The sequence below is a fragment of the Hypanus sabinus genome, chromosome 16 (assembly GCF_030144855.1).
Source record: "Hypanus sabinus isolate sHypSab1 chromosome 16, sHypSab1.hap1, whole genome shotgun sequence".
Classification (NCBI taxonomy): domain Eukaryota; kingdom Metazoa; phylum Chordata; class Chondrichthyes; order Myliobatiformes; family Dasyatidae; genus Hypanus; species Hypanus sabinus.
This window is the reverse complement of record NC_082721.1, coordinates 76,626,481-76,653,360: the sequence shown is the minus strand read 5'-3', so window position 1 is coordinate 76,653,360 and position 26,880 is coordinate 76,626,481. Positions and strand designations below refer to the sequence as shown.

The 26,880-nt window shown below is 45.1% G+C and overlaps 1 protein-coding gene across 2 annotated transcripts in view; it reads left to right on the top strand.

Moving 5' to 3' along the window:
• Positions 1-17,333: 17,333 nt before the first annotated feature.
• LOC132406460 (protein Niban 2-like) overlaps positions 17,334-26,880 on the top strand; it is a 174,572-nt gene continuing 165,025 nt past the window's right edge. Inside the window, exon 1 of one of the 2 annotated variants that reach the window (XM_059992175.1) lies at positions 17,334-20,301. In XM_059992175.1, the coding sequence (XP_059848158.1) occupies positions 19,825-20,301 (477 nt within the window). In that variant the 5' untranslated portion in view covers positions 17,334-19,824. The remainder of the gene's footprint in view (positions 20,302-26,880) is intronic. The other variant, XM_059992174.1, reaches the window with a different exon arrangement.

Below are 26,880 nucleotides of genomic sequence, written 5' to 3'. Positions count from 1 at the left end.
CTGATCTCCCTATGCAGATGCATTGGTCATGATCTTTCAAGAATCACTTGATTCTGGCATGGTCCTGGAGGATTGTAAGATATTAAATGTCATTCCACTCTTTAAGAAGGGAGGAAAGCAAAAGAAAGGAAATTATAGGCCAATTAGCCTAACCTCAGTAGTCTGGAAAGTGTGGGAGTCCATTAATAAGGATGAGGTTTCACGGTACTTGGAGACTAATGATAAAATAAGTCGAAGTCAGCATGGTTTCTGTCAAGGGAAATTTTGCCTGCCAAATCTGTTAGGGTTCTTCAAGGAAGTAACAAGCAGGGTGGACAAAGGAGAGCTAGTGGATGTCATTTACTTGGATATTCAGAAGGTACTTGATAAGGTGCCACGCATGAGGCAGTTTAACAAAATAAAATCCTATGGTGTTACAGGAAAGATACTGGCATGAATAGAGGAATGGCTGCCAGCCAGGAGACAGTGGGTGGGAATAAAGGGATGACTGCTAGTGACTAGTGGTATTCTTCAGGGGTCAGTATTGGAACCGCTACTTTTCACATTGTTTGTCAATGATTTAGATAATGGAATTGATGGTTCTGTGGCAAAGTTTACAAATAATACAAAGATAGGTGGAGGGGTAGGTAATGCTGAGGAAGCAATGCGATTGCAGGGGGACTTTAGACAAATTGGAAGAATGGACAAAAAAGTGGCAAATGCATTTTGATAAAAGGAACAATAGTGCAGACTGTTATCTAAATGGGGAGAAGGTTCAAGCATCAGAGATGTAAAGGGACTTAGGAGTACTCATGCATCACTCACAGAAGGTTAATTTACAGGTTGAATCTTGGTAAAGAAGGCAAATGCAATGTTGGCATTTATTTATTTCATGGAGAATAGAATATAAAAGCAAGAAAATAATGCTGAGGCTTTATAAGACACTAGTCAGGCCACACTTGAAGTACCATCAACAGTTTTGGGCCTATATCTCAGAAGAAGAGAGTCTGAGGAGGTTCATGAGGATGATTCCGGGAATGAAGGGATTTACCGTGTGAGGATAGTTTGGTTGCTTTGGGACTGTACACACTGGAATTTAGAAGAATGCAGAGGGATCTCATTGAAACCTACCAGATGTTGAAAGGACCAGATAGGTTGGATATGGAGAGGATATTTCCTATGGTGGAGTATCCAGAATTAAAGGGCACAGCCTCAAAATTGATAGCAGAAGTAAAGAGGAATTTGTTTAACCAGAGAGTAGTCAATCTGTGGAAATCTCTGCCACAGACTGTGGTGTAGGCCAAGTCCATCTGTACATTTAAAGCAGAAGTTGATAGTTTCCTGATTGGTCAAGGTATCAAAGGATATGGCAAAAAGGCAGGTGTATGGGATTCAGTGGAATATGGGATCAGCCATGATGAAATAGTAGAGCAGACTCAATGGGGTGAATGGCCTAATTCTGCTCCTATGTCTCATCATCTTATGTTATTTTCCTTGGTAAATTGCATTGCAGTATTGGAAATAGCTACTTGAGTCTAAGTTGTATTGTAAGTGAGGTGCTGGAGCCATCTCACCCATTTCTGGGAGGTCAGATCATGGATGTTTTTAAAGGAAATGTGGTGGTAAATGGGAGAGACAAAATCAGTGATAGAGGGCCAGGCTCTTTAGTGGAAAGGAACATGAGTAGAAAGATGAGCCTTCCGCTAGAGTTGGTGGGCCGATGGGGGACATCCTGCAGTGTTAATCCAAACCAAGCATGACCAGAGTGCAAGAGTGTCAGCAGGGTCAACGCTGCCCCTATGATCATGCAGTAAAGAGTCTCCCATCTACCTGCAGTTTTAAACAAGGTCCTCAATTGATGATCCAAAGGACACTACATAGAACTGGGTACAGTATAATCCACTCATCCTACATATAGAATGTGCAAGATGTAGACAGTGATAATTGTTGACATTTAAAGTAACAGCTGAGTGCTCCCATTGTTCAGTGCACAAGAATGGCCAACTTTAATTAACTTAGGTTTCAGATAGGGAAAAGTAAGATGTGTTTGCTGAATTTAGATCTTGGGTGTTTATTTTAATTAAAGGCTATGTTTAATTACTGGTAACTCACCCTCTGTCTTGTCAGGATGGAAATAGAGTCATAGAGTATGAAAACAGGCCCTTTGGCCCAACTCATCTATGCTAACCATGGTATCCACCAAGCTAGTCCATTTGCCTAAGTTTGACCCATATCCCTCTAAATCTTTCCTATCCATGTACCTCCCCATGTGTCTTTTAAATATTATTATTGTACTGGTCTCAACCACCCTCTGTGTGAAGAAGTCACCTTTCAGATGCCTTTGAAATTTTCCTATTCACACTTTAACTTGTGCCCTCAAGATTTTAGACCATCTTCCCTTGAAAAAAAACTGCGTGCATTCACCCTATTTGCATCCTACAAGATTTTATACACCTCCATAAGGTCCAGTACCTACTTATACTAATCCCATCAGCCCTTGCTTGATGTATCTCCAACTATCCAACAGGGGATCATTCAGATGTTATGGAAGTCTCTGCCTCCACCATCTTCTCAGGCAGTGTATTCCAGGTTCCAACCCTTTGGGTAGAGACATCCCATCTGAACCTCTTACTCTAGCTTAAATCCATACCAGTTGATCTTGAACAGCTTTATGATGGGAAAAAGTTTCTTACTATCTACCCTCCCTGTACCTTCTCAGACCCCACAGCCTCCTGTGCTCCAGGGAAAATAAATCCAGCCCATCCAGTCTCTCTTCATAACTGACAAAGCTCCCTCCCAGGCAACATCCTGGAGAATTTCCTCTCCGATGCCATCTTGTCCTGATAATGTGGATGCCTAAATTACACTGTGACTGGACCAAAGCTTTTTGTAATTGTATCAAAGGCTCCCTGTAATTATGTTCTGTGCCCTGGTTTTTGAAGGTTAGTCCTCCACGCACTTTCTCAATCAGCTTATCTACCTGTGTGGCTACCTTCAGGTATCTGTGGCTATATGTCAAAATGCCTTTGTTCTTCAGCTGTCCCTGTCGTTCAACCATCCATTGTGCCTGACCTAATCTTATTAAACCCTCCAAACTGCATCAACTTAAAGTCATGAAAATGAAATTTCATCCGACTTTCCCAGAATTCTTGAAGCTGTCCAGAGCAACAGTCAAGTGTGCCTGGCTGGAAGTCACACAAGATCACTAACAGGAGCCACATGCATTGGATGATGGACAATGCACAGTTCAAGGTTTGTGAAGGTGGGATTGCTTCATCCCTAATGTGGTCTGGCAGGTAGTGCTAGTGTCTTACAGTTCCAATGACCTGAGTCAAAACCTGATCCCCAGAGCTGTATGTGTACAATTTGCAGTTTCTTACTGTGAGAGGTTCCTTTGTTATGTTCTTTTATCTACTAATACCATCTTGACAATGATTTGATTACTTTTTTATTACATTTCATCACAACTTCTAATCAAACAATTTACACTGCCTACTTGAGCTACACAATGTGATATTTCTTGGTAGGCGCACTTGATTGCTGCCTCGTGCAAGAATTTTTCCTAAACTTCCCCAGTGAGTAGTGCTGTTCCTTTATCATTGCTGGGCTTAAATCATGAACCCACGTCCACAACACTGAGAGAGGCATCTTCAGAACTGCAGTGGCAATTACCATCCCAGAGGGCAATTAGGGGGTGAGAAATGCTAAATATGTAAATTCTGGCCTTACTGGTCCTGAAATCAATCTGAAATGATCTCCCCATCTTCTATTGCAACTTTATTCAGTGTCGAGGGAATGTCAAAGTCAGTGTTTATTGACCAAGCACATGTTAGCTGTAAGGTGCGGCACGGTGGTAAAGAGGCTCGCATAACACCTTACAGTGCCAGCCATTTGTGTTCAATTCCCACCGCTGTCCCTAAGAGGTTTGTATGTTGTCTCCATCACTGAGTAGGATTCCTGCAGGTGTCCAGTTCCTTCGCACTTTCCAAACACATTTGGGTTAGGGTTAGGGTTAGTAAGTGGTGGGCATGCAACGTTGGAGCCAAGAACAAGTCTGTTTTCAGCACACCCTCAGACTGTACTGGTTGTTGATACAAATGGCACACTTAACTGTATGTTTTGATGTGTATGTGACAAATAAAGCTATTCTTAATTCTTATCTCCATTTGAACTATTGAACACCTTGTGTTGAAATAGCCTGCCAGACTCCAGGACTTTGCTCCAGTGATACTGAAGGAACGTAGGGGGGATGGTTATATTCACAGTCATATTCATGTTCATTATAGTCACAGTCACATATTCACAGTCCAGTGAATGGAGACAACCGGCTTGAGGGGTCCTTATTACAGCACATTTGTAGATGTTACTGCAATTGTTGTCATTTGCCACATTTTCAATAAGTCTTCACTTTCTGAAACAATGGAATTCCATTTGCTATTTCCCAACTGGTGCAAACCCAGTATCCAAGTATCTGTTGTCAGGAAATGTAGTGGAGGCTTGATCCAAAAGCACAGAGGTGAAGACAATGTGCAGGTCTGACAGTACCACCCCTTCCCACTTTCGGCCAGCCCCTGACAACCTGGAACAATCCAATTGGGTCTGGTGGAACTCCTTGAAAGCGAGGGATCCAAGATATAACCGGATGACACCAAAGACCACTCCTCCAAGCTTTAAGCTTTCCTGTTGACCAGGTATTGTACACCCTGTTCACGGTCATGTGGATTCAGCAACTGGTGAACTGTGTTTCCAGAGGTGCAGGCTTAGGTGGATTGAGTGGTCGATTGACAATGGGCTTGAGTCTGGACATGTGGAAGGTCGGTGTGATCCTGGCGGATGGTGAGTGACTGGAATGATGCAATGGGTGATCTTGAAGAGACCGATGAATTGGGGCGAGAGCTCGCAGGAGTTGGTGTGCAGGGGCAGATCTCAGGTGGACAGCCAGACACAGTCCCCAGGCCGAAGTAATCTGGTTGGGGGCTGTAGGCAATTGGCCTGGTGGCAGTTACTGCAGCTGGGGGATAGGATAGCCCTCTGTGCCCTCCTGCAAGCATCCCAGCAGCATCGAAGCAGGACCCATGCAGATGGGACTTCCAGTGTGGGAGAGGGAGTAGAAGGCTTGTCAGAAGCAGGAGGTGGTTTGTGGGCCCTGGTCCAACTCAATTACTTGCAGCATGCTGTGGAGGCAAACTATGTTTCATCAACTCAGCAGCTGATGGAAATTCAGGGAAAGCAATGAAGTGGGCCACCTTGGAGAACCAGTCAACCACTATCTTTTACCGCTATACCATTGAGAGCGTACTCACCAACTGCATCTCAGTGTGCTATGGCAATTGTCCTGTATTGAACTGCAAAGCACTCCAGCATGTGGTGAAAACTGCCCAGCAGATTATCGGCACCCAATTGCCCACCTTTGAGAACATCTACCATAAATACTGCCTGGGCAGGGCGAAAAGCATTAGCAAGGATGCATCTCACCCTAACCATGGACTTTTTACTCTCCTCCCATCCGGTAGGCACTACAGGAGCCTCTGCTCCCACACCTGCAGACACAGGAAGAGCTTCTTCCCTGAGGCTGTGACCCTGCTGAACCTCACATCACAGCGCTAAGCAGTATTGCACCCATATTGTACTGTTCCAGTACTTCTATATTTGTGTGCTGTAGCGCTTACTTTTTATTTGCAGTTATTTTGTAAATAACACCATTCTTTGCATTTTTGGTTAGATGCTAACTGCATTTCATTTGGTTTTGTATCTGTACTCGGCACAATGACAATAAAATTAAATCTAATAGAATCTAATCTAATCTAATCACGATGGTCCCATGGAAATGTTGAAATCCATGGTGATGTGGGACCACAGGCATCGAGGGAGTATTAGGGGCCGCAGGAGCCCAGAGGCCTGCTGGTTGAGGGCAGGCAACAACAAACTGGTGTACATCTGTGATCAAGGTGGGCCACCAGAACCCAGAGTTCATCGTGCACCTGGATGGTCATAGAGTGGTGAAGAGTGCTCTCACTGGAGTGCGTCAGAACGCATGGCACCAGCACGTACATGCAGTTGTCAGCTGTGTCGTCCAGAGCAGGCTCAGAGCATACTCTGTACAGACTCTATGTTCTATACTCAGAGCATAGGGCCTTGGCAGATCGGTTACCAATAAACCAGATGATCAGGGCAAGGATCTGAGAGAATGGAATGATGGGCTGAGGGTTAGTCTCCATTTCGGCTGGGTCAACCTGTCGTGACAAGGTGTCCACCTTAGTGTTCTTGGAACCAGGTTGGCAAGAGATGATAAAGTTGGATTGTTCAAAGAGGGCCCAGCGAGCCTAACCTGGATTGAGTTGGTGGGTCTGCTGTGTGGATCTGAGGTTCTGGTGGTCAGTCCAGATCAGGAAGGACTCGGTGATCCTCATCAGCCAACAAATCCATTCTTCAAAAGCTCCCTGTCTCCTACTCCATAATGGCATTGTACAGGGTTGAACTCGTGCAAGATGAAAGCACAAGGTTGTGTCTTCCCATCCAGTCCTGGCTGGGAGAGGATGGCTCCAATGCCCACATTTTGGATTGAATTGGCTTTATTTCTTATGTCCTCAAATAGCGTGAGTTAATCAGTCTGATGGCCTCGTGGAAGAAGCCGTCCCACAGCCTGTTGGTCCTGGCTTTTATGCTGTGGTACCATTTCCCAGATGGTAGCAGCTGGAATAGATTGTGGTTGGGGTGACTTGGGTCCCCAATGATCCTTCAGGCCCTTTTTACACACCCGTCTTTGTAAATGTCCTGAATCCTGGGAAGTTTACAACTACAGATGCGCTTGGCTGTCCGCACAACTCTGCAGAGTCCTTCGATTGAGGGAAGTACAGTTCCTATACCAGACAGTGATGCAGCCCATCAGGATACTCTCAACTGTGCTGCTGTAGAAAGTTCTTAGGATTTGGGGGCCCATACTAAACTTCCTCAACCGTCTGAGCTGAAAGAGGCGCTGTTGTGCCTTTTTCACCACACAGCTGGTGTGTACAGACTATGTGAAGTCCTTGGTGACGTTCATGCTGAGGAACTTAAAGATGTTTAGACTCTCAACCCTAGATCCATTGATGTCAATAGAGGTTAGCCCATCTCCATTCCTTGCCACAACCAGCTCCTTTGTTTTTGTGACTTTGAGGGAGGGGTTGTTTTCTTGACATCAGTAGTGTCAGCGAGTTGACTTCTTCCCTGTAAGCCACCTTGTTATTGTTTGAGATTAGGCCAATCAGTGTAGTATTGTCGGCAAATTTGATTAGCAGTTTAGAGTGGTGACATAGTCATGAGTATACAGGGAGTAAAGGAGGGGACTTAGTACACAGCCCTGAAGGGCTCCTGTATGTCTTGAAGGACCTCATTAACGAAGGTTTGGAAAACAGCTGGACTATTGGAAAGTCTGAAAGGCATCACCAAGTAGTCCATGGTAGTCAATGGAGTGATGAAGACACCCATTTTTCTTTTTGACAAGGAAGAACCTTGCACTGTCTGGCGACTGGGATGGGCAAATGAAGCTGTGCCATAACGTTTCGGCTGGAGATCACATTGTGAGATGTACTGGGATAGGAAGTTACAGGATTGGGTTGAAGATCTGCCAAAGATTTCAGGAACATGAATCCGGGATTCAGAGGGAGGAGGTTGACAGGCGTGGTGATGCTGTACCAAGGCGGTGAATCAGGTAAGAGTGGCTTCCTGCTGCTTCTGGATCATGTGCTTGTGTCAGTGGACAATTTCCTTTAGGTGTGCATATTCTGCTGGGTCAATCAATGGTTCACTCATCCTGCCAGGAAATGTAGAGAAGGCTTGATCTAAAAGCAGGGCAGAAGAGACGATTTAGCAGTGAATGATAACTCTTAATAATAGTCCACAAAATAGCAAACCACAAAGGGCCACAAAGCAAGGGAAAGCAGATCCTAAGACAACAGGCGCAAGGTAAACTTTAGGCAAGGAGAGTGGCAGCTGGTTCAATGAGCTTACAAGGAAAGTGGATGAGAATTGGGGTTAAATAGTCTGCAGATGATGAGTTTGGAACAAATGGCAGGCCAATCCTATTAGCTGGTGGAGACTGGGAAATGACTGACATCCACGAGGTTTGGTAGATCCATGATCTCTATAGTCACCTCTTCCAAGAACTCAGAACACAGATCATCAGCTCCTGGGGATTTATTGCCTTTTGATTCTTTTTCTTCAGGACTGTTCTAGAACTGATGCAAATTTCCTTCAACTTCTCAATCACAACATGCCTGTTGCCCTTCACAATCTTTGGGATGTTTTCTGTGTTCTATTACCACGCATGTGACACACACTTGTTTACTTACACTGCTACTTCTTTCTTCCCAAATGTACTGTAATTTTTCCAGACTTGGTCTTTTAGAGACACACATTGATGAGCTAATAGCGTCATATGGCAAAGAAACAATCCAGCTTCTTGTAAGTTTTCTTCACTACCCTCTCAACCTTTGCAGCCATCTTCAGGGATCCTTGTACACCATGGTTGCTCTCTTCAATCTTCCCTGAGATCCTATCATTCATGGTGTATATCCAAACCTTGTTAGATCTCCCCAAAGTCAATCACTGCAAACTAACAGGATTAATTCCATTTTATTTACCCTCCCCAACTTGTTAGCTAATCAATATCATTCTTAGACTATCAACACCACCACCAACTTTTTTCCTTTTGATGTATTTATAAATGTTTTACACTGTGTTTTATGTTCTGATATTCATCTTTCTATTGCCTTATCACATCTTTACTACACTTCTGAATAATTTAACAGTCTTTACCTTTGATCACATATTGTCTTCTCCTGTTAACTGTGATCTTACTACTTAAATATTATTACTTGGTTTGTTGTTAATATAACTTGTCGTGTACTTTCCCAGTTTTGACAACTGGGAACATGTTAAGACTGTCAGATATGAAAATGAAGGAATATTTATTAGAGGGTGGGTGAAGTTGGAATACGCATGGGCACAGGCAGTCTGGCAACGATTAACAAGTATACAACGTAATTGAACACCTGGATCTGCAAGGCATAATTTAATTGTTAGCTCTCGCTGTAGAGCAACAGAGCATAAATGGGTAGAGTACTTCTCAGAAAAATGTCCTTTGAAACTTTGAACCACAGCATCCTCCCAGCACATCTCAGTTGCCTGTGATCAGTCCATAAATGTCCCACCTCTCCCCTCTCTATGCTTATCCAAATGCCTCTTAAATGTGGAAATTGTAGCAACCATGACCTCTTCCATCAACCTTAATTCCAGGTACTCTCAATACAAAGAAGATACCTCTCAGGTCTCTTAAATCTCTCCACCCCACCCCCTTTTATCTGTGCCGTTTAGTTTTAAATTCTTCAGTCCCTGGGAAAAACTATGATTATCTCTCTTATCCATTTCCTTAATGATTTTATACACTTCTATGGGGTGACCCCTTACTCTCCCGTAATCCAGGAAATAAAGATCCAGCATATCCACCTACTCCCTTTAACCCGGGCCTTCTGGAACAGAAGGTAGATGGCGCAGGTAGAGTGACTAAGGGATCTTTTCCTATGCAGTACGATTCCATCACTAAATCATCTTCAAGCTTCACATGGATTTCTGTCATATTATGATCACCCTTTCCCACAGGCCACTTAGAATTAACTCTTACTCGTGGCACCATGCTATATATTATGTACCCTGTTCCTTCCTGGTCTCCTCTGAATGATGATGTAGAAAACATCTCTCATGCATTGCTACTGCAGATTTGATTTGTCATGACTATAAATCCCTTCCTGTAATATTAACAATACCCTGGTTATGTGTTCTTCTGTTACATGATTGACATGACCATAGCAGTTTGGGGGCCTATGTACAATTCCCACTGCCAGTAGTAAACTCCAGTTGTGTCTTTCGTAGTGTCTCAAAGCGCAGAAACTGGTCTTTCAGCCCATCGAGTCCTTCCTGACCATCAACTACCCATTTACATTTATTTTAATCTCCCCACATTCCCACCAACTCACCCCAGACTCTACTCCTCATCTACACATTGGAGACAATGTACAGTGGGCAATTAACTGACCGACTTTGGGCTGTGGGATGAAACCAAAGCATTTACAAACAACCCACTTGGTGAAAGGGAGAACTTGCAAACTCCACACCGACAGCACTGGCAGAATTGAACGTGACTCTTTGGGGCAGCAGCTCATGTTTTATTGTCCAGCTCCCTCTCCCCCTTTCCCAATTTGCTCTCTCCTCAGAGAAGAGAATGCCTGGATACTTAATTCCCAATCTTGGTCACTTAGCTCTCTGTAATAGCAATTTGATTGTGGCCATGTATTACAGTGTGGGCCAATGATGTTTTGTTGTGACTTTTGCATTCACATGAAGAACTTTCAATTTTGTCCTTTTGTCATTTTACGCTGTTTGGACTCTGACCAAAGGAATCTCTGCAAGTGTAGATGCCCATGATGTTTCCTGACAATCTCTAGGTAAGTAAGAATTGGATATCAGAAAAAACTGCAGATGTTGCAAATCCAAACAAAAGCAGAAAACGCTGGAGGTACTCAGCAGGTCAGGCAGCACTTGTGGAAAGAGGAACAGAGCAAATGTTTCAGGTCAATGATCATTTCAAAAGTGGGAAAGGGAGAAAAACAAGTCAGTTTCAAGTTGCAGTGAGGTAGGGCAATCGACGTGTCTGTGACAGGGTGAGTGTTGTAATGATATCAATGATGAGGTAGATGAATCTGTGGCATATTTACAGATTGGTACGTACAACGTGGGCATCTCAGAATTGTAGCTGAAAGAAGGTCATAGCTGGGAGTTTAACATCCAAGGATACATGTAGTATTGAAAGGACAGGCAGGTAGGCAGAGGGGTGGATTTGCTCTGTTGGTAAAAAATGAAATTAAATCCTTAGAAAGGTGACGTAGGATTGGAATGTGTAGAATTGTAGTGGGTAGAAATGCAGTTAGCATCTAACCAGAAATGCAAAGAATAGTATTATTTACAAAATAGCTGTGAATAAAAAGTAAGTGCACAAATATAAATGTACTGGAACAGTACAATATGGGTGCAATATTGTTTAGCGCTGTGATGTGAGGTTCAGCAGGGTCACAGCCTCAGGGAAGAAGCTCTTCCTGAGCCTGCTGGTGCGGGAGCAGAGGCTCCTGTAGTGCCTACCGGATGGGAGGAGAATAAAAAAGTCCATGGTTAGGGTGGGATGCAGTGTTTATGGTAGATGTTCTCAATGGTGGGCAATTGGGTGCCGATAATCTGCTGGGCAGTTTTCACCACCCACTGGAGTGCTGTGTGGTTCGATACAGGACAATTGTCATACCACACTGAGATGCAGTTGATGAGTATGCTCTCAGTCGTACAGCAGTAAAAGTCCATCAGTATCCTGGGACAGAGGTGAGCTAGTGTAAAAGTTAGTGAGTAGTTAGAACATTGGGAAGCTGTAAAAACTAACAGAAGGTGACTAAACAAGTCATAAAGAGGGAAAAGATGGAATATGAAGGTAAGCCAGCCAATAATATTAAAGAAGATACCAAAAATTTCTTCAGATGTATAAAGAGTAAGAGAAAAGCAAGAGTAGGTATTGGGTCAATGGAAAATAATGCTGGAGAGGTCATCGGGGACTAGGAAACAGAGAGCGAACTGAACAAGTATTTTGCATCAGTCTTCACTGTGGAAGACACTAGCTGTATGCTGGTTGTTTGACTGAGTCCCAAAGTTCTGAAAGAAGTGGCTAAAGGGATTGTTGGAGGCATTAGTATTGATCTTTCAAGAATCAGTTGATTCTGGCATGGATTCAGAGTACAGGAAAATTGAAAAAATTACTTTTCTCACCCTTCAGGAAGTGAGAGAGGTAGAAGAAAGGAAATTATAGGTCAGAAGACCTCACTTGATGGAAATGTTTGAGACGATTGTTAAGGATGTGGTGTCAGGGTACTCGGAGGCACATGATAACATAGGCCAGCCAGCTTGGTTTCCTTAAGGGAAAATCTTGCCTGACAAACCGGTTGGAATTCTGTGAAGAAATAACAAGCAGGATAGACAAAGAATAATCAGTGGATGTTGTGTGCTTGAATTTTTAGAAGGGCCTTGACCAGGTGTCACACAAGGCTCCCTATCAAGTTAGAAGCCCATGGTGTTACAGGAAAGTTACTAGTATGGATAAAGCATTCGCTGATTGGCAGGAGCTAACAATGGGAATAAAGGGAGTCTTTTCTGGTTGGCAGCCAGTGACAAGTGGCATTCCACAGGGGTCTGTGTTGGGACCAATTCTTTTTACATTATATCAGTGATTGAGATAATGAAGTTATTGGCTTTGTGGCAAGGTTTGCAGCCAATATGACTAGAAGACATAGCCTCAGAATAGAGGGACATCCATTTAGAATGGAGATAAGGAGGAATATTTTTTTAGCCAGAGAGTGGTGAATCTACAGAATTCATTGCTTTCGATGGCAGTGGAGGCTAAGTCATTATTTAAGGTGGAGGTTAATAGATTCTTGATTAGTCAGGACATGAAGGGATATGGGGAGAAGGCAGGAGATTGGGGCTATACGGAATGGGCAATACAGTACAATACAATAAAGAAAACTAAATTACAAAACATATATATTATATAGACACACACACTAAACTGTATATCTGATGCAATCTGATGTTGGGGAGGAAGAAGCTGTTCCTATAGCATTGAATATATGTCTTTAGGCTCTTGTACCCCTTCCTTAATGGTAGCTATGACACCAGGGCTTGTCCTAGGTGACAGAGGTCTTTAAAAATGGATGCTGCCTTTTTGAGACATCACCTTTTGAACGTATCCTCCGAGCTAGGGAGGTTAGCGCCTGTGATGGAGATGGCTGAGTTTGCAACTTTCTACAGCTTTTTCTGTTCCTGTGCAGTGCCCCCTCCATATCAGACAGTAATACAATCAGTTAGAAAACTCTCCAAGGTACATCTGTAGAAATTTGCTGGAGTCTTTCATGACACACCATGTCTCCTCAAACTCCTAATGAAATAGAGCTGCTGTCATGCCTTCTGAGTAATTGCATCAATATGTTGGACCAGAGGTAGATCTTCAGAGATTTTGACACTGAGTGTTACGACCTCGGCTCACAGGAAGTAACACAAAGGAGTCAGGCCACAATAGGTGATGTGGGATGTTGGACGGTCAGCCGCAGAATGGGCAAGAGAGAATGGCCTTGTTTTCCCTTCCACAGATGTGGCAAAGCTTCAGGTCATACCCCTGCAGGAATAAACACCATCACATTAAGCACTGGTTAGATTTCTTCTTGCTGCAGAGAAAGACCAGAGGGTTATGGTCTGTATACCCTCAAAACATCCATCAAAATAATTTGGGGCAGAATCAGGGTGAAAGCCTCCTTCCCTATTGTGGAGTAGTGCTTCTGATGGACCTCAAATTTCTTAGAGAAATAGCACACAGGATGCCCCATGCCCAGAGAATCATCTTGGAGAAACACAGCCTCAACACCACCATCACTAGCATCAACAGCTAGCTTAAAGGGATTGCTGAAATCAGGAGCTGTTAGAACAGGGGCACCTCTCAGCAATGCCTTCAAATTCTCAAAGGCACGCTGGCATATTTCTGTCTAAACATAAAGAACCCTGGGACTAAGCAGGTCAGTTAGGGGTGCAGAAATGGTGGAAACAATTTTACAAAAGCTTCGACAGTAACCTGCCATTCCGAGGATCTGTTTCAGCTCTCTCTGGGATACTGCGAAGTTTGCAATGGCCTCTACTTTAGCCCCAAGAGGGCAGACTTGACCGTGGCCTACAACTTTACCCAGGCAGGTAACTGTAGCTTGCCCAAGTTCATACTTGGAAAGGTTCAGAGTCAACTTTGCAGCCACTAACTGCTTGAACACCTCCTCTAGCTGGGCTTTATGTTGAGACCTGGTCAAGCTGCAAATGACCAAATCATTAAGCTAAGCCTCACAACTACAACTCCCTCCAGCACCTTATTGACTAGACGCTAGAAAGTTGCTGGGGCAATCCTCATTCCTAAAGCCATGACCTTATCCTGGCAAGAAGCATCAGGAGTCACAAAAGCAGAAATCTCACGGGCTTGCTGGGTTATTGACACTTGCCAATGGCCCTTTAAGAGATCCAGCTTAGTTACAAAGGATGCAGTGCCAATCTGGTCAAGACGATTGTCTAGACGAGGAAGAGGATGGAGCCAGGCTTCATTATAGAGTTTACCTTGCAAAAGTCTGTGCAAAGACATACTGAACCATCTGATTTTGCAACCAAAAGACAAGGGGAACTCCAGGGATGAGCTGGATTCAGCCATGCAACTTTCCAACATATACCTTACTTCCTTACACAGAAGGTCCTTAACAGGGTTTACCCTGTATGGATGTTGTTTGATAGGGGCCACATGACCCACATCAATATCATGCTGAAGTACATTAGCACAGGATGGAATATCACAGAAGAGGGCCGAATTCCGATCGACTACCTGAATGATGTTGCAGTGCTTAGGAAGGTTTAGATAAGATAGGTGAGTGTCCAAATCTGCCAGAATTTTGGAATTTGGCAACCTACCCTGAGGAATCTCTTTAGAAACAACACCAACATTTCCCTCACCACCTGCAGTTGGACCTCAGCCCAGTCACAGGCTTAACCTATGCTGACAGAGCATGTTTCCGGTCATTATAAGGTTTCAAAAGGTTAACATGGTACAGATGCGTCTTACACTTACAATCTGGAGTCTTTGCCAAGTAATCACACTGAAACACTCTGCGATCAATCACATACGTCCCACTGTACTTGAGCCTGCAAGGCAGTAACAGGCCATGGCAGCAGGACAAGTATTTGGACCCCTGGAGAAAACACTATATTTAGTCTTCCTATCATACCAAATTTCATCTTTTCCTGAGCTGTCTTCAAGCTTTCCCTAGCCATCTCACATGCCCTACTCAGCCTAAAGCAAAAGTTAGAAACATGATCTAACAGGTTAATAGGAGAAGTTTCATTAGCCAACTATTTCTCTTTCAATAGTTTCAAAGACCCTCTCACAGTGTGGTCAAACACAAGCTCAGCTGGACTGAAACCAAGGGATTCTGAAGTCAGCTCCTTTACTGCAAAGAGAAGGGGAATGCCATCTTCACAATCCTTCTCAAACTCCTTGCATTAGGCTCACAGCATTGACTTGAGGGTTTGATGAAATATTTCTGGATGGGAAGCAGGTGAGGTACAATGCAGGATGGATAGCTGGGAGAAGAGTTGAGACCTAAAATTTCACCCTTGGTCAGACCGGACAACTTTTGGTAAGCCAAATACCGTGAAAAGTTTAGTTAGAGCGTTGCAAATGGTGGAAGTTACAATTCTACGCAACAGGACAGCCTCAGAAAGTTGAGCAGCTGCACACGTGGTTACCAGACTTGGCACAGGGAAGTGGACCAACACAATCAACTAAGCTTCGTTCAAAAAGTTCTCCAATGGCAGGGATAGGACGTAGAGGAGCAACAGAACAGGGATCTTTTGATTAGGCTTATCAACAACCTGACACGTCGGCGTGACCTACAGTACAGTGCTACATCAGGGCTTCACACTAGGCCAGAAGAAATGCCTAAGCACACAGTCTAGAGCTTTCCTAGTGTCTGAATGACCAGTAAGGCAATAATCATGAGCCAAACGCAATACGTCAAGCTGGTAAACATCAGCATCCCAGACAGGCCCCCATTATGTTACAACCTTGGCTCTCAGGAAGTAACACAAAAGGAATCAGGCCACAACAGGAATTACAAACAAGATATTTATTCAATTACAGTTAAGGCAAAGGGGAAAAGGGTGATGTGTGATGTGGTAGTGCTGGCTGCAGAATGGGAGAGAGAGAGAGAGACTGGGAGTGGGAACAGCCTTGTTTTTAAGCAGTCCCCAGCAGGTGCCAGCAAAGGAAGGGTAATTGCAGGTGTCCCAGGGAACTGTAACACAGGCTAAAGAGGAAACACGGACCTGGAAATGTACAGGACAAAGCACCCAGAAACTTGAAACTGCTCACCCTCTGCATGCATTTAGAAAAAATACGGATTTATAGTTTACAGTAATGAAACCTCTGTTGTTTGTAATATTTAAACATGCTTTTGAAGAAAACAAGTGTGGTCTGATTAGTAAGTTTGCAGATGGCACAAGAATTGGCAGAGTTGTCTACATTAGAGAAATGACAAATAAAGTTTAACCCAGACAAATGTGAGGTATTGCATTTTGGGAGGTCAAATGCAAGAGAAAAGTGTATAGTAGTAACAGGGTCCTCAGGAACATTGATGTATGTATGGACAGATCACGGGGTGCAAGCCCAAAGCTCCCTGAAAATACCAACATTTCAAGTTGTAAGGAAGGAGTGTGGTGTGGTTACCTGCATTGGTCAGGTTGTAGAGTACAAATGTTGGGAAGACACATTGCAGCTGTTACAAAACTTTGGTTAGGCCACTTCTGGATTACTGTGTGTAGTTCTGGTCCCCACAGTATAGGAAGGACATGGAAGCTTTGGAGCAGGTGCAGGAGAGGTTTACTTGGGTGTTGACTAGACTGCAGAGTACTAATTATGAGGTTAGACAAACTTGAATTATTTTCTCTGGAGTATTGAAGGCTGAGGATGACCTGATGGAAGGTATAGAAAATTGAGTCTTTCTCCCAGGGTGGAAATTTCAAATACCAATAACATTGGTTAAAGATGAGAAGGGAAAGTTGAAAGATCTGTGAGGCAAGTTTTTTTTTATACCGATGGGAGCTGGTACCTGGAACATGTTGCCGGGAAAGTGGTGGAAACACTTACAATAGCAAACATACAGTCACATGAATAGGCAGAGAATGGCAGATGGCATTAGCACAGAATCAGAATTATTATCATTAACTCATATGGAGTAATTTTTTTGTTTTGCAGCAACAGTACGGTGAAAAGATGTAAAATTACTATAAATGACAAAAATAAATAAATAATGGGAAAAAAGGGAGTACTGAGGAGGGGTTCGGGGGTCATGGATCATTCAGAAATCTGAAGGTGAAGGGGGAAGATCTGCTCCTAAATTGTTCAGTATGACTACTGCAGCTCCTGTAACTTCTCGCAGATCATAGTAACGAGAGAGTGCATGTATCAGATAGCGAGGGTCCTTAATGATTAATTGAAGATGTCCTCGATGTTGGGGTGGGGGGGGTTATGCTCTGATGGAGCTGGATGAGTCCGTGAGCATCTGCAGCCTCTTGTGATCCTATGCTTTACCAGACTTCATATCAGGCTGTAATGCAGCCAATTGGAATGCTGTCCACTGTTCATCTATACAAATTTGTAAATCTTTGGTGACATACCAAATTTCCTCAATCTCCCAATGAAGTAGAGCTGCTGCATTCATCAAGTTCAAGCTTAAGTTTATTGCTATCTGACTGTACATATATACAGCCGAATGATACAACATTCCTCTGGACCAAGGCGCACCTACAAAACATAAATCACACACAGCACACACTGTAAAACAAAATTCTACCACAAATAAGTAATAAAGTACAATTCAAAGTGCATGTAGTGTGCAGCACAGGTAAACAGTAAGCAGTTTGCTATCCTAGTGTCGAGACCTTGGTGGTGGTAAGGTATTTGTTAGTCTTTCAGCCTGGCAGTCCTAGTCCGGATGCTTCTGTTTCTCCTTCCTGATGGCGGCGAGTCAAAGAGATTGTGGGATGGGTGGTAGGGAACCCCAACAATTGGGTTCTTCATATGCAACACTTCTGATAAATGTCACAAATATAGGGAGGGAGACCCTGGTGATCCTCTTGGGAGTTTTACTGTCCTCTATAGGGTCCTGTAGCTTCTGCACTGCACAATAATGCAGCCAGACAGGACGCTCTTGATGGTTCTCCTGTAGAAAGTTGTTAGGGCAGGGAGCCTTGCATGCCTCGATCTCCTCGGAAAGTGCAGACAACGCTGTGTCTTCTTGACTAACAAGGAGGTATTGTGGGTCCAGGTTAGTTCAACGTGCTGGGATAGAACCTCTAAGATATTGACATACAGGAACTTGAAGTTTCTTAACTTTACACAGCTGATCCCTCGATGAGGACAGGTGTGTCTTCCCCTTCCTGAAGTCCACAAACAGTTCCTTGGTCGTGCTGATGTTGAGTGCGAGGTTATGGTTGTGACACCACTCAACCTATCTCACTCTTGTACATCTCCTCTCTATCTGGGATCTTACAACAGGGTGTATTCTGTGAATTCATCTACGGTGTTTGAGCTGTACTTAGTTTTGCTTAGATTGGCATAGACATGATGGGCCAAAGGGTCTGTTCCTGTACTATATCCTACTCATAACCTTCAGCAGAAATGGCCTGTTCCAATACAGACAGAAATTCAATTACCTGAAAATATCGAACCTCAAGAGCTGAGGTACTGCACATCCTGAGGATGAGCTGCATTCCCCTATCCCCTATTCTCCTAGTCCTGATGAAGGGTCTCGGCCCGAAACGTCGACAGCGCTGCTCCCGATAGATGCTGCCTAGCCTGCTGTGTTCTACCAGCATTTTGTGTGTGTTGGATGAGCTGCATTCTTTGGGTTTATTGGGTTTATAGGAGGCTACAGCAACAGGTCAGAGTGGGAGAGGGGTGGTCAATAAAGTGCCAAGCAACCGAAAGCTTAGGATCAGTCCTGTGGACCAACTGGTGCCCAGTCTGCGTTGGTCCTTAAGTGTCAAGGAGGCCACATAGCGAATGTAGGGCACTGAGCTGGGAGAAGTGCACGTGGATCACTGTTTCACTTGGAGCGTGAATTTGGGTCCCCGGATGGTGGGAGTGGACAAGGTAAAAAGGGAGGTGATGCATATCCTGAGTGGCTTGGGAAAGTGCTATGAAATTGGAAGTTGGACCAGGGAGTTACAGAGGGAACAAGCCAGGTGCCTTTACCAATTTCACTGTCCTGTACGGTTTTTAACCTGAATTTCTGCTCACCAAAACCTTCCCTTCCAGCTATCATCTGCCCCTTTTCAGCTCCTAATCAATATCCAGCCACATGCGGAGTAGCTGCATTTACTTGGGGTCTCAGATTATTTGCCTGTTTTGGGGACGTGGTTAATATCTGCCTGTAATTGGGGACCTTCACGATGTTTGCCCTTGTTAGTGTGCCCCAAGGGAGGGGCTTCAGACTATCTATCCTTGTTCAGGGCAGCTGGCTACCTCACCATATTTGGGATTTCTGGACAGCTGGCATCCTGAACCTCTCAGGGTCCATGGTTATCTACTCTGAGTTTCAGAGGATCCCGAGGTTGGCCTCAGTTTTAGTGACTCTGGGTTTTTGGGGATCCCGGTCAATTTGGGGGCCAAGTGATATTTGGATCTTGGATCAGGTCCCAAGGGTCTCAGAATATTGACCCAGTTTGGGGGTTCAAAGTTGAAGGTAAATTTATCATGGAAGTACATCTGTATCACCATATACAGTCTTGAGATTTATTTTTCCTGAATGCTGTCATACTTTAAGGATCCTGACATATTGCCTCAGTTCGGGAACTACCCCGGTTATCCGTTCCCAGTTCGAGGAGCGGGGTGGTCAGTGATATCTGTCGCCAGTTTTGAGAGCCCAGGTACATTGCCTAGTTCTGAGGTGACAGTGATAGCTGTCATCCGTTTTGGACGTGCTCGGATATTGCCCCAGACCGGGATCCCGGAATGCTTCCATCGTTCTGGCGGTGCCGGGTTATCTGCCCCCAATTCTGGGGGTCCCGGGACATCCCCCCGCCTCTCGGCCCGTACTGGAGCCCCGCCCGCCGCCCCTCCAGGCGGGGCGCAGAGAGCTCAGCTTCCGCCTTGCGCGCAATCGGAGCCCGGGCGGACTGGACGGGACGGACGCGATGTCGGAGGCCGACTGCAGGCGCTGGATCGCCGAGACCATCGAGTGGCTTCGGTCGCGGAAGGCACGGCCGGACCAGGAGCGGATCTGTAAGATGGTGCAGCGGCGGCACGGCGTTTCCCCGAGCCGCACCCGGCGCCAGCTCGACCGGCTGCTGCGCTCCCGCGCCGTGCTGCGGGTCCGCTACAAAGGCTCGCACTCGTACCGCAACGCCGTCCCGGGGCAGCTGGAGCCCGGGGAGAGGAGCGGGCGCTCGGCCCGGGACAGGAACTCCGGACAGCGGGGCCCAGCCCGGGACAAGTCCCGGCCCCCGGCCGAGCAGCTCAGCGTGGTGGTGACCCGGGCCCGGCACAAGGAGGTTCTGGAGCAGCAGGTGGCCCGGGCTCGGGGCAGGAAGCCGCCGGCTGAGGTGGAAGGCGAGGCGGCCGAGAGGAGGCGGCGGCTCCCGGTCACTGACAGCGGCGGTCCCGAGCGCAAGGCGAGTCCTCTGGGCGGGGTCGACCAGGTGCCCCGGGGTGTGGGGGAGGGAGGAGGGAGGGTGTGGCGTGACTGTTGGCTTCGGCCAGGGGGGTTGGGCGCAGAAGTGGCACTGGGTGCAGGGGTGTGTACACTTGGGTGGGTGACTGTATTCCCAAGCTGGGAGTGTCTGGGTGCGGGGGTAGGGGGTGGTATAGGTGACTCTGTGTCCAGGGTGGGTGCAGACTGCTGCGGGTAAGGGTGGCCTGGTGTCTTTGGAGGAGTAGGGGCTGGATGCTTGGGGCAGGTGGTGGACAGGGGTCATGTGAGTGACTGGGTTCTCAGGTCGAGGGTTGTCAGAGCCCTGGTTGGGAGTGATTGAGTGCCTGGGACAGGGTGGGGGGTGGATTGCGAGGGTACTGGGAGTTGGGCAGTCAGACAGGGACATCATTATGAGTACCGGGTACAGGCTGGGCACAAAATAGTGTAAGGGTCATCTTCTTGTGAGTATGTGGGTGCAAGTACCTTCATCATGGGTGCTGGTTAGTGTGGGTGAGAGTGGGTGCACTCAGCGTGTATGGGGGAAGGGTGAGAGTGAGCAGCGGAGAGCACGCTGGGGCTGGGGTAATGTGTGTGGGACTCTAAGGTGACAGCAGGTGCACCCTGTGAGTGGGCGGCTCGGTGTAGGTGCAGGTGCACCTGTCATGGATGGGTGCAGCGCGCTGGGTGGGTGTGACATCCCTGAATGGGTGTTGCAGAGAACTTGTGCCTGGCATGAATGATTGTTATGGAGAAATGCAGCTTGATGGGGGAACAGTGGGAATAAGTGGGTCTCTCTCCGGATAGCAAGCGGTGTGCAGAGGGACCAGAGCTGCAGCCTCGGCTGCCTGCAGAGACTGATGACACACAGATAAGTTGTGTCGAGTGGAGATGTAGAGATCTGCAAAGTGAGGAAACCTGAAATAATGCTCGCAGGTCAAGTAAACCAGAAATATGTTCCAGGTTTATTTTAAGGAACTTTGCCCTCGCAAAATCACTACACAGAAATTTAGATATGGGATAAAATCCACTCTTGTAGAATTTATGTGGGGAAAAGAAGTAAATAACTAGAATTTGTTTTTCAACTTGCCTTTCGATGAAGTTTTTGCATTGTGGATCACCACGATGCACCCCCATCCTTCATAATGTGGTGTCACCTGTATTGCAATGGTGACAGGCTGCAGAACTCCCAGGTGTTGTGGCTGACTCACAAAAGACTGATGTGTGCATGGAGCAAGTAAAGAGGAAATCTATTAATGTTACCATGTACTGATCAGGGATTTAGTTACAAAAGAGCATGAGTGATTACATAGGGAGCTGGTGAGACCACATCTGGAGAGCAGTGTTGTGGTCAAGGGAGGACAGTAATGGATTGGAAGCAGTTGAGAGATCTGTCAGCTGAAAAAAAATTGAGTGTGTTTGTGTTCATGGCTACCATCATTAAAGATAGTGATGCTTCACTCAGTTGAGTTCAACCCCTTTTATTCATACTCTGAAAGGGAGGATAAAACTACACCTGTGTAAATCCCTGTAGCATCTGGTGACCCTGTATTCTCTGTCTCGGCCGACACCTCAGAACATCTTTCAAGAGGGTGAATCCTCACATCCTGTTAGGACACTGAAAACCTGTGCCAAGCAATTTGTGGAAGTGTTCAAGAACGTCTTAATCGTCTCACTGCCACAGTCATACTGGTGCTCAAGAAGAGCAGGGTGAGTTGCCTTGATTGCTCTCACCCAGTGGCACTCAAATCTACTGTGATGAAGTGCTTTGAGAGATTGGTCATGGCCAGAATCAACTTCAGCCCAAGCAAGGACCTGGACCCACTGCAATTTTCCTATCGTCACAATAGGACTACAGTGGATGCAATCTCCATGGACTCTTCACTCAGCCTTGGAATGCCTGGACAATAGCAATATCTATGCCAGGCTGCTGACTGTTGATCACAGCTCAGCATTCAACTCCATCATACCCTCAGTGCTAATCAACAAGCTCTAAAACCTGAACCTCCCTCTGCAACTGGATCCTTGACCTCATCGGGAGACCACAGTCAGGGCAGATCAGAAATAATACCAACTCCTTACTGACGATCAATTCAGGCACGCCTCAGGGGTGTGTGCTTAGCCCACAACTCTGTTCTCTCTACACCCGTGATTGTGTGGCTGGGCACAGCTCAAATGCCATCTATAAATTTGCCAATGACACAGCTATTATTGGCAGAACCTCAGATGGTGATGAGGCGTACAGGAGTGAGATAGATCAGCTGGTTGAGTGGTTGTGCAACATCATTCATCGTCAGTAAGACCAAGAAATTGATTGTGGACTTCAGGAAGAGGAGGTTGAGGAAACACACACCAATCCTCATCCAGGGGTGAGCAGTGTCAAGTTCTTGTGTGATATCATCTTTTAAAGTCTATCATGGACTTTTGATTCAGTTGCAAAGGAGCCATAACAGTGGCTATATTGTATTAGGAGTTTCAGGAGACTATGTTTGTCACTAAAGACACTTAACAAATTTATACAGATGTACCAAGTAGGGCATCACTGTGTGGTACGGAGCGGCCACTGCACAGGTTCGGAAAAAGTTGCGGAAAGTTGCAAACTCAGCCACCTTCATCATCGACACTAGCGTCTCCAGCGTCGAGGGCAGCTTCAAAAAGCGATGCCTCAAAAAGGTGGCATCATTAAGGGGACCCCCATCACCCCAGGACATTCCATCTCTTCTCACTGCTACCATCAAGGAGGAGGCGGAGGAGCCTGAAAACACTCAGTGTTGTTGCAACTTCTCCGCCATCAGGTTTCTTTCTTTTTCAATCTTTTTTTTATTATTATTAATATTAACATAATAAGATTAATACATAGATAGTGGGATTACAAAGTTACAAATTTAAACTGAACATGAAAGGATACACAAGCAATAGTTACAATATAATTAAGTCTTCCCAAATCATGAATGATACAAATAACATATAAGCAAAGCAAAACTAGGTTATATCATAATATATAAAAAAAACAGAAAAGAGAAAAAGAAAAAAAAATTTGTGCTAGAAAAACTAATCTAACAACCTAGTAACTAATAAAGAGGAAAAAAAGAAAAAAGAGAAAAAAAAAATAATGAAAAATGGGCTGTTTATAATATCTATATAAAAAAAATCATCAGTGTTGCCAACTCCAGTCCTCTCAACATATGTATAATCAAAACTGGAAAAACGAATAGGTTTGGAACAGGGTCACATTACATCATATGAAAATATTGAATAAATATTTAAGTAAACCATCAGGTTTCTGAATGGACAACAAACACTTGTACACTACATCACTATTTTTCTCTCTTTTTGCACTACATATTTAATTCAAATATTTCTTATTGTAATTTGCTTTTTTAAAAATTAAGTATGGCATTGTACTGCTACCGCAAAAAAAATTGTGACTTATGCCAGTGATATTAAACATGATTTTGAGTGTGCTGTGTGTGTGAGCGCACGCATGCAGCAGTTAGTTAGCTCAGTGTATGTTTGTGTACAGGGCCAAGTGTGCCAGAGTGTGTCCTTTGTGTGTGTGTGTGTGTGTGTGTGTTTTTGTCTGTGCCCTGTGTGTATCTATGTTCAGGAATGAGTGTGTTACATGTATGTACAGGAGTGAGTGCCCTGTGTGTATTTGTGCATTTGTGTGCAGCAGTGAGTGTGTCCTCTGTGTGTGTCGTGTGTGTGTATGCAGGAGTGTGATCTGTGTGTGTGTGTGTGTAGTAGTGAGTTGCTTCATACAGATAGACACTATTAATCCCAAAGGAAATTGCAGTGTCACAGTAGCATTACAACTGCACAGATATACAAATATTCAAAGAGAAGTAATAAAAAATAAGTTAACTTGAAAATAAGATGTACAAGATTGAGAACTCAGAGATTACAAGATTTCCAAGTTCACAGTGATATGACGGTAGTGCAAGAATTACCGTAATATTATACAGTAATGGCTGCACATTTACACTGGGCAGATAAGAAGTGATGGTAGTATTGCACAGGGTGTCTGCAGTAGCAGGGTGTGATAAACAGAGCTTAACAGAAGTCTGGTAAACAGACGTTAATAACAGTCCAATAGGAGAGGGTCATCACTTCCCCAGCTAAAAGTTGACTCATTATAGAGCCTAATGCCCAAGGGTAAGATTGAACTCATATAGCACTCTTTGGACCAGCACAGTTGTCTTAGTCTATAACAAAAGTGCTCCTCTGTTCAGCCAAGGTGGCATGCAGAGGGTGAGAAACATTGTCCGGAATTGCCAGGATTTTCCAGTGGGTAATTTGTACTATCACAGCCTCGGTGAGTCCAGTTTGACTTCTATAACAGAGCCAGTCTTTCTAATCAGTTTATCGAGCCTGTTGGCATCACCCGTGTTGATGCCATTGCCCCAGCACACCACCACATAGAAGATTGTGCTGGTGACAACAGGCTGGTAGAACATGTGAAGGAGAGGCCTGCATACTCCAAAGGACCTCAGTGTTGGTGCTCCACTCAAGTCTGTCATCCAGGTGCACCCCCTTGTACTTGTAGGTCCTCACCACATTCACATCCTCACCATCAATAGTAACAGGGAGCAGTGCAGGCTTAGTCTTCCTAAAGTCCATCACCATCTCCTTTGTCTTACTGATGTTGAGCTGCAGATGATTCAGCTTGCTCTGCTTGACACAGTCCTCCACCAGGACCCTGTGATCATCCTCTTGTCTTGCTGTATACACCCAACTATTGCTGAGACATCAGAGAATTTCTGTAGATGACGTGACTCAGTGTTGTATCAAAAGTCCGAGGTATATGTGTGTTTAGGAGTGTGTGGCGTCATGTGCGCGTGAATGAGTTGCCACATGGGCATGAGTGAGTAGCTTCGTGCATGTGTGCAGGTGTGAGTTTGTACTCGCATATGTGCAGGAGTGAGTGATCCCACGTGTATGCGTGTTTGTGCAGGAGTGAGTTGTCTCACGTTTGTGTGTGTGTGTTTTTCAGGAGTGTTTGTGCCTTGTGTGCATGTATGCATAGGAATCACTGTGCTACGTGTGTGTGTGTGTGTAGGAATGAGTTGCATTGTGTATGTGTGTCTGTGTGTAGGAGAACGTTACCGTGTGTGTGCACGCTAGAGTGTGCCCTATGTATCCTGTGTGTGTGTGCAAGGGTGGGTGTGCCGTTTGCGTAGGCAGGCAAGTGACCTGTGTGTGCAGGAGTGAGTTGTTTCCTTTGTGTTGTTTTATACACAAGTGAATGCACCCTGTGAATGAGTGAGTGTGTGTCTCCTTAGGACTGAGTGTGCCCTGTGTGTAGGAGTAAGAGTGCCCCATGTGTGCGCCTCCAAGTGTGAGTGTGCCACATCTGTGTATAGGAGTGAGTCAGTCCTTTGTGAGTGTGTTCATGTGTTGCCGGAGTGAATTTGGCCTGTGGATGCATGTGTGTCCTCAGTGTGTTTGTGCAATAGTGACTCTGCCACGTGTGTACAGTAGTGAGTGTGCAGGAGTGTACTCCTGTATGTGTGTGTGTGTGTGCAGGATTGAGAGTGTCCTGTGTATTCATCTGTGTGCAAATATGTGTGTGTGTCTTGTGTGCAATTAGCCCATGTGTGCATGCAGGAGTGCGCCCTGTCTGGTTTGTGCAGCAGTGAGTGTGCCAATTGTGTGCGCATGAGTGTAGCCTGTTTGTGCCTGCAGAGCAAGTGAGCTCCATGCATGTATCTTTGTGCAGGTGTGCGTGAATGTGCCCGGTGTCACTGTGTGTTTAAGAGAGAGTGCTCCTTGTGTGTAGGAATGAGTGTTTCCTATATTGGTGCTAGAAAGTTTGTAATCCCTGTAGAATGTTCTCTATTTCTGTATAAATACGATCAGATCTACACACGAGTCCTAAGACTAGAGAAGGACAACCCAATTAAATAAACAACACAAAAAACATTATACTTGTTGGTTTATTTATTGAGAAAAATGATCCAATATTACGTATTTTTTGAAAAAAATCTTTGAACCTCTGGGGTAATGCCTTCTACAAAAGCTATTTGGAGTCAGGTGTTCCAGTCAATGAGATGAGATTGGAGGTGTGGGTTGTAGAGGTGCCCTGCCCTATAAAAACACACATAAAGTCAGTTTACTGACAGAGCCTGCTCTTCTCAAGAAGGATCCATTTATGTGCACCATGCTTCGATCAAAGCAACTTTCAGAAGACCTTAGAAGAACTGTAGAGATGCTTGAAGCTGGAGAAGACTACAAAAGCATTTCTAAAGACCTGAGTGTTCAACAGTCCACAGAAGAATTGTCCACGAAAGGAGGAAACTCAGCACTGTTGCTACTCTCCCTAGGAGTGGGCATCCTGCAAAGGTCACACCAAGAGCACAGAGTACAATGCTGAAGGAGGTGAAAAAGAACCCAAGGGTAAAGATAAAGACCTGCAGAAATCTCTAGAATTTGCTAAAGTCTCTGTTCATGTGTCCACCATAAGGAAAACACTGAACAAGAACTGTGTTCATGGAAGGACACTGCGGAGAAAACATTGCTCTCCAGAAGAAACATCGCTGCACGTCTCAAGTTTGCAAAAGAC